We start from the raw sequence: 13,022 nt of genomic DNA, 5'->3' as shown, positions 1-13,022 counted from the left end.
ATCTCACATCACCTGCACTCTCCCAGGTCTTTGTTATGTGCCTGAATTTGATACTAATCATGACAGAGGATCTCTTGGTACCATATCTCTTTCCTCTGAGAAGCAGTGTGTTATTCCACAGGTCTTTCGTAGATTTCAGTGGAGCTATGAATACAGCAAGGAAAAGCTTTTGCAGAAGAAGCATGACAGAACCTGTCACAGTGGAACCTGCAGAATGAAGCGCTGCTTGAAGAAGGGTGGCAGAAAACAGACCTGTGGCTACACAGCACAGCCTGGGATTCAAACAATGCAGCTTTCTCTGCTTTTCCGTAGATACAACTGACATTTAAGTGTCACCACCTAAACAGTGACAAAAGCCCTTCAATTCTCTGTTACCCTAATGATCTTTGCACAAATCATTCCCTGTGCACTGCTGCAGTAATTCACCATTTATTGTAGTTTCTTCAGCTGTTTCAGGACAGGGTTTCTCTGAATTAAAATCTTCATTTTAATCTCCATCAGGGAGAAGTAGATTGGCTCTACTCAAAATGGTACACTTACATCCTTCCCTTGTGGGCCCTCACGACCAGCAGGACCTGTCGCACCTGGCTCTCCCTGCAATTCAGCAAAATGGAAAGAGATAGCAGCACAAGGTCAAAGACAGTTCAGTAACACCACTGTAAGTGGTACGGGTTTTCTACAATATTGGACAGAGCTCAGTAAAGCCAGCAAGAGCTGCCTTCATCATACATGCTATGCAGCTTATAAAATTAACTCAGAAGCATCTTCTGTAATTGATACACAAGCAGAATATTTACTACTACTAATGCAGCCACTGAAAACCATCAACCTATTTAGGATACAGAAACTACTGTGATGAGGGAGAAATAAGGAACTTCAGCACTGGATTTTTAAGCTAAGCTCCTGCAAGCAGAACATTTGATTTGCTTGTAAAAAGCCTGAATTAGGCAGAAGGACATTCATTTTTGTACTTGCTACATCAAGATGCTTTTTGTAGTGTATTTATCAGAACAGAGAGAAGACCAACTTTTTATGAAGGATTTTGGGGTTTATTATCCACAGGAAACTAAGACAAAAGGCTTCTAGCCTTTTCTATTCTAATTTCTCTAAATTTTATTCTTGAACATATTTTGCACTTCTTCATGAGTTTTTGGAGGAGATCTGATACTTGTCCAAGTGCAGTAGGATTCCTCACCTTGTATGCCAGCATTTGTACCAGAGGAATGTTGTATGGAGGCATTGTTCAAATTTCCTCACAAAGGTCTGCCTCAAAGGGGGCATCTGAGGACACAGCTCCACCAGATGCCTCACCTTACCTAGAATCAGAACTTCAGCATAGGGAACAAAGGCAGATTCTGCAATTTTATGCCATGGGTGTGGGCCATGAAATTGTAGTTGAACACAGACATGTTAAAACACAAACCTGTCACCACTTTTACCTATTGCCTCAGAAAGGTCAACTTCAATTCACACATTCTTTCTCCAAAGGATCATGCATGAGGCACAGGTTACTTACCCGGGGACCTGGTGGACCTGTATCTCCTCTCTGTCCCTTGAAACCCTACAAAAGAGAACAAAATCAATAATTATCCATTATCCTGATGCATGAAACACTAAAAAACTCTAGCTTGAATGTTTACTTAATAACTACCCTAATTCTGCCTATGATTTCTGGGGACTGATCAGCATGGAGCTATTAGGAAGGGCCATGTCAGAGGAAGAGATTTTCATGGCTCCTTAAACTGTAAGGTCGACTGCAGTGTGTGTATTGCTGGTGTGACCTGACAATAGATTAACCCTAAATTATGTTGTTTCTCTTCTTTCAGAGGACACGTTAGAAAACATAAGGGCTACCGCCATGCCTATGTTTTCTAGTAAAAGGGGTGTTGTGAGGTTATGCGCTTTATCTTCTCAGTAAGGGACTACTCATCCCTAAGTGTGAAGGATTTGGAAATGCCTATGACTACTCTCAGCCAGGTCAGCTCTGTAGTTACACATTTGAATCGCTAAAGAATCTCATCTGCCCAACAGAGAATTCCCATCTACAGAACAGAAGGGTGGCAAAATGTCGAGGGTTGAAGGCGAAGGCAGCAAAACCTTCTTCCCCCACCCTGTAAGTAAAGGGAAGAAAATTGAAAGGGAAAAAAAAACGCAGCCAGATTAGCAAAGGGATTGTGTGCTATATTTACAAAGCAGTTTAGGAGATGCAGGGAAATATATACAGAATTTACAGTATTTACAATATTTACAGTATTCTGCTCCTCCACCAATGAAATTAGTTTAGACCTGTCTTGTTTATAAAACATTCGGCCATGGTGTCCCTTTGTTAAAAGCACCACCTCAAACGGTCACACTGAATTGAACCCTACAGAGCAGCACTTACCGGTAAGCCTCTGGCACCCTCCTGTCCTGGAAGCCCTGGTTCTCCAGGCTTTCCCTATGGGAAACAATTATGTCAATATTAGTGAGAATCTTGGGTCCATCTCTCTGCTGCTGAAAACTTTTCATTCTTCTCCCTTAGCTGTAACAACACTGAGAACTGTGTTTGCCCAGAGTTTCTCCACTAAGTTGGAGTCTGAGCTGAAGTCTAAGTGTGCAAGGAGGACAATATAGATAGACATTCTGATACATGCTCCTGGCTGCACTCTCATGAACCCAGCCTTTGACTTTCAAAGGCCGCTTACATCTTTGGGCTGGTTTCCCTTTACAATGTTTGAACATGGAAGTGATAATGCACAGAACTGCACTGGTATCTAGCCAACACATACAAAATCAACATCTGAACATAGAAACCAGGTGTTTTGATGCAAGCACACAATTATCTGCAGCTGGCGTGACAAGTGCTGCTTCATATAGCAGTTATCCTTATGACTGGGAACGTGGCTCTCCCCATAATCACTGAGTAACCACTAAGTCTCATTTGACAAATCAAAGAAAGATGCTGACAGCGCCAGACATTGGAAGCACATTCTTCATATAACAGACACAGTTGCATGGAACAACTTCCATTTCATAATTTGTTAACATTTCATTTTGACTGACAACTTCATGGCTCAGCTTTTTTCCCTCAGCAAATGCAAGTGTAGAATAGGTAGAGAAAATTAATTACAAAACCTTTAATCCTGGAAAATAGAATTGCCACAGAGCAATCTAGAAAAGGCTTCTTTAAAGACACCTGCTTTAAACTTTTAATGCTCCATAATCTTCTACCTAAAAAATGGATCACTAGGTTTAATGTTTCAACACAACTTTCTTTCTGCTGCAATATTTACAGTAGCTGTAAAAGTGAAGTCACTACGTTTTAGTGTATTTATGGTAGCTGTAAAAGTTAAAGAACCCAGCTTCACATTGAGATTGCTAGTGTGTGACTCTTGTATATTGCTCATGACAATATAGTCCTGCTGGTAAAAAAAAAAATATGTGCAAACAGGCTCTCTGCTTCCCTTAAGGAGTCCATAGATAGGAAGCTCCAAAACCAATAAGGGGATTCAGGCTCTAACTGTCTGAGTGAAACAGTGTTAAATCACATTACCGGTTCCCCAAGAGATCCCGGTTTGCCGTCTTTGCCATCATTCCCAGCGATGCCCTGTAAGTGAAATGCAAAACAGGGTGAAAGGGAGGAGTCAATATAGGAGATTGGTGTGGTTTTCCTCAGTGTGAGTTTCACAGTGACAACATTGATTCATCATGGCACACTTAATTTTACCTAGCCCTTCAAAAACTACTCTACTTCTGCAAGCCAACTATAAACCTCTCCCTGCCACACTACCGTGACAGCACAAACTGCTTCCCTCTCCAGTACGGCAAGTCTAAGAGGCTTCCTCCACTTGTGAGCACTTCAACTATCTTAAAACAGAATTCTAAAAACAGCTGTTAGAAATCATTATAATGTCATTATCTTCATTCAGCTAGCCTATTTTACTCTAGAAATAGCTCTGGTCCTATCCCCACGATAAATTTAGAAAGGGGAAAAAAAAAGAAAAGTCTATACCCACAAATCACTTGACTTTGACTCAGTGCAAAGGAATTATTTCAACTCTGGATTCAGATAAACAGAGTATTCCAGTCTATGAATTTTTGAGCCCTTATTCTGAGGCTATTGGTTGATTTTTGTGCAGATAAGGAACAGACCTGATTCACTTAGCTTTAAAGTAAACAAATACAACATTCATGCTGTCCTAGACCAAGGATGCAGCACTGACATGACAGGTATCATTACTGATCATGCATAGCTTTCAAAGAACAAAAAAAATGTCACCTCTTTGTTTTACATGTGTATGTGTTTATGAACAGTTTAGCGTATTGAATTAGGAGCTGAACTGCACTCACTGGAAGTCCGGGTAACCCTGGAGGGCCTTGTGGACCTGGAGGACCATCTTTACCCTGGAAAGAAAGCAGAAACTCTGAGGGTCAAACAAGCTCCTCGAAAGCTCCTGTCAGATGAAGATTTATCAAATGTAGAGTTTGACAAGGAACAGCTATGAAAATCTGGTCTTGTCGTTCATGTCACACAGCGTACAAGGTTTCCTTGAATTCCTTCTGGTTTAAATTGGAATGCTTTATTTTCAGCATAAAACTTCCAGTGTTAGTTAAAAGTTATTACAGGGAAACCACTGAAATCACTGGTAATTTTTCTGAAGTTTAAATATATGTAATATTTAGTCATTAACTTTCTGCATAATGTATCTAAACAGAAAATAGAAGATCTGTATTTTATGCCTGTCAAGAGAGTAGCTATGAGAAATGCCTTGATGACAGTGCCAAGAAATTCCCTTACTCTACAGGAATGGACAATAGCATCCCAGCTGTTTCAGTGTCACAACCTTAAACATGCATTTGTAAGAGAATTTCAACCAGCCTGTCTATGTAGTCTCTGGCCTCTCTGATGAGAGTGCTCACTGATTTCATATCAGCCATCAGAGGGACCAGCACTGTTCATTTATGTCAGAATTCAGGTTGAAATGGGTCTGAAAAAGGCACCCTGCTCATGTGGAAACCCTGATCTAGAAATTAATCACAGAATTACACATTGTTCCAACTCAACAGCATGCATTGCTCAAGGAAAGTTCACTTTTTCCTTTTCAAACTAAAGATTGCATCAATCAGATTGCTTGTCTCTCCCAGGGTTTTCTGATGCATTACCATGGAGTAGCATCTGAACATCCTTCAACTGAAACAGTAGTAGCAAACATCTTCATGGGCTTCTCAAAGGTTACATCTGTAGTAGTATTTTCAGTGATGCCAGGGAATGGTCACAGGTTTAGGCATCTGAGTAGTCTGTGCTGTGACAACCTTTAAGTGTCTAGTTTCATCTTGACAATCCCCATTCACAGCTCAGGTGTTAGTCTGGGTCATGAAGCATTCCAACAGATTTAGTTATCCTACTCTACAGGCTGAGATTTGTTAATAGCAAAGTATAATAGATAAGAGGTACAAAAACCTCCTTAGAGTCCCATGGACTGGATTATACTCTGGCTAATTTGGAGTGTCATTAGGTGAGTTAATAAAACTGCACAGAGTAATCTGTGGCTATTTGTGGAGATCCTACTTGCAAGTGTAGAGCTGACTCAGGCTGAATATTCTGGGAAACTTTCAAGGGACATAACATGGATTCCAGCTCAGTTATACTTCACAGAGCTATATATAGGTGAAGCTGGTAGTGAAACAGCTTAGAGCTTACTATATCTCCTGGGTTTCCTGCTGGTCCTATTGGTCCTGGTGCCCCATCTGGTCCCTAAACAAAATAAAGCAGAGACAATATGAGTGATTAACACATTTTGTACATTGGTCGACATACCCCCACCACAGCAGGCAGCAATGAAGATATTTTTCAGTGGCTCAATTCAACATTCATTCTTTCATTTCATTATTAATCAAAGAAAATGCAGTGCCAACCTCTGCATCCAATCAGCCTCCAAAGCCAGAAATAGCTAGATATTTGATTTTGGTCCTGGCCCTTCCTCCTGAAAATAGGGGACAAATTGGAAAAAGCCAATCTTGTGACAAAAATAACTCTGAAGAACAGAAATTATGGAAGCAGTTTGATGCACACTCCATGACATGCAAACTTCTGGAGCTATAAGTCAATGCAGACAGAGAAAAAAGTCAGCAAAAGCTGAAGAAAAAAATCATCTAGGGGAACATCACATTTTGCTCTGCTTTGACAGGCTCAATTTTACTTTACATACTTCCTTGGACTGTGAGTCTCTTCAGGGGGTATCACAGAATAATTTAAAGATTTAATAACCCTAAGGTTGGAGCAACATGGGGTTACCACAGAGACAGTAAATACGTTACTAGCTTCTCCTCAAATAATACTAACAGGAGTGCAAATGATCCATACAGCAGGTCCACATGTTTTACCAGGAGCAAAGCATTCAGCATCCTTTAGGTACTGCTGCCACCTGAATAAAGAATTTTAATCTAATCCTCTTTCCTGGTATCTTTTGTCATTTAGTCAGTGAAATGTAAACTCAGCTTTGAAGAGACTGCTGATCCCCAGAGCAGACCAATGCTGCACACCCTCACCACAACAGAGCCAAACTGCGCTGTAAGCAGCAATATGAGCAGTGATGACTCTGAACAAAGAGAGGTGGTCTGGAAAGAAAAGTTCTTCACTCAGGAAAAATCCCAACTTTTGGAGGGTGTAAACAGTGATCTCACAAGCAGGAGAGCCAAGTTATTTGAGCCCTGTTTCTGCACTGTCACCATTTTTTTTAAATACAAAGAAGCATAATCATATTTACAGAGATAGAGCTAGATGGAGAAGGACACACACAAAACATTTTTTTTAATTCAAAAGTAACCCATAGGATAAAAAAACTGGAGACAATCCAGTCTCATACCACTACATAAAACTGAGAAGTAAAATACTCTTAGATCTGCTGGTTCTGAACTGACAACTTTTTCTACATGTAAGAAAACATTTATAGAAATACTACTAAGCAGTTTCTGTAGAAGAAACACTGTTTTGTATAAAGAGAACAACTGAAGCTTAGTAGCAGTTTATAGGGAGAGTTGAAGCAATCAGTGAAAAGTGGCCAGTGTATGAAATAGCAGTTGTCATGAGTGGGGAACTCTATGACACTCAGGGGACCACTAGGAACCCACTGGAAAATGTAGATGCAATGCGTAGACAGATGGGAATGATCCTTTCTTCCACGTTTCCTTTATAAGGAAAATACAGCACCATCTTTGCAACAGAGGAACTTACAGGTGGACCAGGGTTTCCAGGAGTCCCTGAGAAGCCAGGCATTCCAGGGTGGCCCTGAGGAATGAAAAGAGAGACTTTCTTTATGCATCATCCACATTTCTAGCTTTATAAAAGTTAACTGGTGATTGAATATTGTGAAAGAACATGAAAATGAGACAATACACGGGAGCTGGTTATAATTTTATGGAGAATCATGGCTTTTTAAAGCAAACCTTTGATTTTCAAAGCATACATTTCAGAAATAAGCATAGTTAAAGTATATTTTTTCTAATGTGAACTTCAGTCTATGCTAATGGAATATGACAAAGAATATTGTGGAACTGTATAAGGAAGGAGATCAGGCATAAAACAAAATGTATTTAAAATATCCTACAAATCTCACTGAAAAGGTGCTGATTTGCACCTTAAAATATTGACTCAGCCCTTGACAAAATTAACTATGACAGTTTGTTCTAATTTAGACCGTTCTCTTCTTTCAAGTGGCATCTCAGCTCCTCCTAAGAGGTCATCCTTGCATTCATCTTCTAGGACAAATAGCAACACTGGCTTTGTCCACCCAAAGACATCTGGGGAAATAGATAAGTGTTAGGTAATTTAGAGAACTAAATGCATCCTGTCTAGAGGTGAGGAAGCAGATCATATGGGAGGGTTTTTACTGGAGATGGGGATGGAAGCCTGTGGAGAACTGCTACAGTTACACTTTTCAGCACAGCCCATTTAAAGTACATTAGCAATGAAGAATTTCCATCTTCCTCCTCTGCCTCTGAGAAGGATGTTCCTCTACAGACATAGGAGCTGTTGATGAAGGAACAATCAGAGTGACAGCACTGCTGGAAAGCACACTTTGTTTTTACCTGTTCTCCTTTCTCTCCTACATCTCCAGTCATACCACGGTCTCCTTTAGCACCCTAATAGTGAGGAAGAAGAAAAAAAAAACAATTGAATGTCACATAGATTCAGTATTGTATCAGCTTTTTGACCTACTTCATAAAGCACTTAGACATTCAACCATAAAACTCATGAATTAAGACAGTCCTGTTGGCCTTCCTCTTAAATTCTTCTCTGGACATTCACTACCAATCCTGCAACCAGAAATATATGTGAAGAATGGCCCTTGGCAGGCCCAGCATAGACCTTTTTTTAATGTTGTAGTCTCATGGATGTGAAAAGGACTTAGACATCCTTAGAAAGCAGACAGGAACACCACTAAATCAGATCTTGGTAAGAGATCATGTAGCCCAACAAAGGTGTCCACACTATGAGCTAGTAATCTCTCCCTTCAGGAACAGCAGCAATAAACTCAAAATTTCCAGGGTGCAGTCAGCAAATTCACAGAGAAAGTGCTCCTTTCATTCTCTAATTCTATCCTAGTGACACAGAACAGAGGCAGCTAACTCAAATGTATACGTCTTTGCTGTCAATGCTTAAAGTTAGTCTCATCCAGTGAAAAGTAATGACATGATGAAATAATGACAAGTGATGAACGCTAATGAATTTCTGGCCACGGAAATAATACTCCGGTTTACTACAAGAGAGGTAGGAGACAAGTTTCAGAGGGAGGGCTGTTATTTAATAAAGGAGGCCTAATTTATATTGCCAGAAGGCATGAAGCTGCTCATGATCAAAGATCTGCAGTTCTACTGCTCTGTTTCAGAATGAAACCTAATACTGGTTTGGATATTGATTAGGACAATATGCTATATCTTCAGAATTGCAGATCTCTTTGAGATTTTTACTGCAAGACTCCTCTTAATGCATTTAGAAAGGAACCACAAAGAATGTTTTTGCACCTTCTTAAAGGTCTTACAATATATTCTTGAAACATTTGCAAACTCTATGAATATGCCTTTGCACTGAATACAGGTTAGACTGTTTATCAATTGATGTAATTTTATGCACAAGTACAATTTAAAATTGGTCCTATTACTTCAGCTAAATACTCATTCCTATTGCCCAAATGTCTGCAGATATGTCCCACATTTCTTGGCATTTCTTCCAGTTATTATCTTTATGGGTTATTAACTGATTTACAAATTTTATCCTGGATCAACCCTGCATTTACTTTTTGAGACTCTACTGCCTTTGCCACCACACTTTTAACAGGAAACACTCTAGTGCAAATAGCAAGATGTTAAAACTGCAGAAGGTGGTTTAGACAGTAGGTAAGTAATGCAGGGAAGTCTGAAGAAAATTGTGGTCCATTATGAAATGCCCTTATATCTCACTCCATTGATTTCTTTTGATTTACTTCACATTCAGCAGTTGTTAAGGTTTTGATTGTGACCAGGCACTGACATTGTGAGTAGACTGACGACAGAATCCTTGATGGGAAAGACTCGAAATATGGCATTACTGGAATCCTTCAGACATTGGAATTTTTATGTTGGTGTGCATCCCTAGACTGCTAGATGTACAGTTGAAATACATTGTGTTTTGGGAAACATTCAGTCTGTGGATAAACCCTAAATGGTAGATAGTATACATGGAACCCACACTGCCTCACCCTTAATTTAAGTCATTCAAACATAGAGGTTTAATGAGCAGGGGAACAGGCAGGGTGGCTACTGCTGAGTCTTTAATTTCTTCTTCATCTGATTTGTATTGAAACTTAAGCTCAAGTCATTGTCATCAAGACACTAATATAATGAACGTCAGCATTAAGAACCGGGCCTTTCATTTGTGTCTGTGTTATTTAAGGGAAACTGTCTTGTGTGGGGAGCATGTGGCACTTCAATGCCAATACAAGGCTCATTCAACAGGCCAGCCCTACGCCCTTACACAGACATGGATGCCACCAATATTCTGCTTCAGATAGGGTACTAACTAGACACAGATAAGTTTTCATTAGATAACTGAAGAAAACCAACTAACCTTTGGGCCATCTAGTCCAGGTGGGCCTGTAGGACCTCTGGGACCAGCATTCCCCTGCAATGCAGAAGTGGTAGAGGTAAACACTGGTTTAGTTCATTGACTTCACAGTCATCTAGAAAAGATGCAGTAGTTTGCTGACCAGAATAAAATAAAAATAAATTATCTAAATATGTTAGAAGAAAAACAATGTTACACCACACCCAAGGCACAGTCACTTCTCCAGCTTTCTTACCATTTTCCCATCCTGACCATCTCTGCCTGGTGGCCCTCGAAGGCCTTTATCACCTTTGAAGCCTGGGATGCCTGGCAGTCCTGGTGGGCCAGGAGGACATTCACTGCACACATCCTAGAAATGGTGAAATACATTAGCAACAGACTGAAGGCATTTAGCAGACCCTGAAGTCATCCTTTATGAATGCAGCAGTGTAGTGCTAGTGTAATACACAGGCCTTTGCAGTTTGATCTGGGTTACAGAATTTACAGAACTAAAATATGGGTAGTGTGGAGCAGAGCAAAGGCCAGCAGCTGAGCTCACAAATGCTCCCATGGGGAGTTTCCTATTAGTTCTAGCTGGACAAGTCCTAACTTATCAACCAGGATTAAGAAAACAAGGAAAAGCTCTTCCTAATGGGAGCTTAGAGGGCCACAAAGCAAGACTCCCAAGAACAACTCTGTTTTAAAGCTACAAGACTACAAGAGCACTGTGTCTACACCAGTGTGAGAGTTGGGTTAAGGCTCAGAGGGCAGATTGCTAGGGAAAACCCTGGTGCAGCAGTGTCAGAAAGGGTGTTCTGCAAAAGAAACAGAGATATCATCAGGCCAAATTTAGATTACCTTGCTCCAACATCAAGATGTCATTGACCCATTGCAAAACTGTGGGTTAAACTAGGTTCCTACATGCATATTTATCTACTTGCAATATAAGTGCTTGAGAAACATGCAGAAGAGAGTCCTAATTTTATCTGGGATTTCAAGGTGCTGCTTTATGTAGAATTGTACCAAGTGTGGAGTAAAGAAAATCAAAATGACATCCTGCACTCAAGAATCAGTCTCTTGTTATTGTACTGATCAGAAATCCCAAACAATTATATACATACTTGGCTCCAGAAGAAAGACAGCTCTTCAATGAAGGCATTTCATAATAGCAGTCTTAAAAGGGTCATTTTGTTAATGAAGTTGGTAATAAAAGCTAACTAACTTTTTAGTTTCTTTTAATCGATAAGAGAGGATTTCCTGCCTTGCCCCAAGACTGCTTAAAAATCTCCCAAGTCAACTCAGATAAGTCTGTAAAGATTCTGCAGTCAACACCTATCAAACACTGACTTACTTCCCATAAGACTCTCTACATGAAGAGTAAAACCAGACAGAAAGATCACAGATCGTCACTTCTGAACCATAGCTGCATCTGGGGTTAATTACCTGCATTCTTTCAGATGCACTATGAAAACTGACTTTGCGCTCACAGTTCGGAATTGCTCCAGCCACTGCTGGTGGTATTAGGGAAAGATCAGACATTTTGTTAAACTGATTTCCATTTTCGGGTCAACGTTTATTTCTCCTTGGGAATGCATACTCCAGAAAGAGTGGAAAAAGTCTCAGGTTTTGTAACATACATTATAAAGATCTGTGTAGGTCATTTCATTGACAGGGATGGTCAAAAGGCAGTTGGATTTTGATCTCCATTATGTTCTCCAGTGGCCCCCTAATAGTGCAAGTAGAAGACCTACAAGTTTCAACAGAGTGCTTAAAGGCACCTCTTGCTCTTGTGGCTCAGATGCTTTCCCATCACAGAGTGCTAGCCAGATCTGAATCAAACATACAGATAAACTTTCATCATCATCAAAGGCTGATTACCTTTACCAAGAGATTTATGTCCTCTGGAGAGAGCAGGGGTGGGGAACCCTGTGGAATGAAAAATTTGTTATCTCAAACGAACTTAGAAAGCTTCAAGGTATAAGAAAGTTTCCTGAATATCCTTGTGGACTCTCATTAGTTTCCCCTGCCCTTCCTAGGGCTCACTGGGCCAAACATGTACTCCCTGCTCTACATGATTTAGCTCACCCCAGATGAGTTCTTTATGAGGGTACTGCATAGTGGTGCTAGAAAAATGCCTTTACAACATAAACTTTTTTTTATATATATGCTGGATACATACTTACTTTCATACTGTTCCACACTCATCAAAAATATTTTTATTACAACCCTTTAGTGGTTATTAGAGGTTTTCTAGTCAATCTGCTGGGAAGAGAAGCAGTGGAGTTAAATGTAATATAGAATTTAATTACATACTGGTTTTCCAGGAGGTCCTCTTTCCCCTGGATTTCCAGGTAGACCCTACAGATCAAGAGAAAGAAAATACAGTGAAATTATCATGCAGTAATCCCCTAGTTACTTCCATACTTATCTGACTGCTCTGGACTAGCACACATTAAACTTTCTGACAATGAGCACCACTGCCCATTGCATGTGACAAACAGCAAATGCCTCTAAATATCTACAACTCTGACACCTTCTGAAACCCTCCTAAATGTCACTTCTCTACTATGTGACCTTGCTAAATTCATTTGAGTCACACAAAGACTGAAAGTGCATTAGCTTCTCATCTGCTCACAGGAAGCACTATGAACTGCAATAGCAAGAAGGATGAAGCTTTAAATCCCTGAAGATACCTGTAACATGCAAAATCAAGACTTTGTTTTGCACAAGCCTTTCAAACAGGTTCCTTGTCCTTGAAACAGCAATAAGCCATTTTGTTTGTTTGTTTATGAATGTGTACTGGTAACAGCTTTCCTGAAATGAAGACATAGAAACAACCAATATCCTTAGAATTTAAGATTCAGGAAGACATGGTTTGGAAAAGGGATACTGCCCCTTCTCCCAGTGAGCATCTCTTACCTGTCATTAACAAATCAACCAACCAAAAAAACCTCCAACCAAA

General features: G+C 40.1%; 1 protein-coding gene across 5 annotated transcripts in view; it reads right to left on the bottom strand.

The window, feature by feature from the left end:
- Window positions 1-13,022, bottom strand: part of COL22A1 (collagen type XXII alpha 1 chain) — a 224,597-nt gene that overhangs the window by 15,760 nt on the left and 195,815 nt on the right. For all 5 annotated transcript variants that reach the window (XM_068155479.1, XM_068155477.1, XM_068155480.1 and 2 more), the window contains exons 44-55: window positions 12,374-12,418; window positions 11,939-11,986; window positions 10,317-10,430; window positions 10,085-10,138; window positions 8,068-8,121; window positions 7,214-7,267; window positions 5,681-5,734; window positions 4,330-4,383; window positions 3,533-3,586; window positions 2,384-2,437; window positions 1,517-1,561; window positions 541-594 (exon numbers count right to left, since the gene is read on the bottom strand). In XM_068155479.1, coding sequence (XP_068011580.1) covers window positions 541-594; window positions 1,517-1,561; window positions 2,384-2,437; window positions 3,533-3,586; window positions 4,330-4,383; window positions 5,681-5,734; window positions 7,214-7,267; window positions 8,068-8,121; window positions 10,085-10,138; window positions 10,317-10,430; window positions 11,939-11,986; window positions 12,374-12,418 — 684 coding nt within the window. The remainder of the gene's footprint in view (window positions 1-540; window positions 595-1,516; window positions 1,562-2,383; window positions 2,438-3,532; window positions 3,587-4,329; window positions 4,384-5,680; window positions 5,735-7,213; window positions 7,268-8,067; window positions 8,122-10,084; window positions 10,139-10,316; window positions 10,431-11,938; window positions 11,987-12,373; window positions 12,419-13,022) is intronic.

Source organism: Melanerpes formicivorus, unplaced genomic scaffold (genome assembly GCF_026170545.1).
Source record: "Melanerpes formicivorus ecotype bairdi unplaced genomic scaffold, bMelFor1.0.p_v2 SCAF_32, whole genome shotgun sequence".
NCBI classification, from domain to species: Eukaryota; Metazoa; Chordata; class Aves; order Piciformes; family Picidae; genus Melanerpes; species Melanerpes formicivorus.
This window is presented reverse-complemented; position numbering and strand designations above follow the sequence as displayed.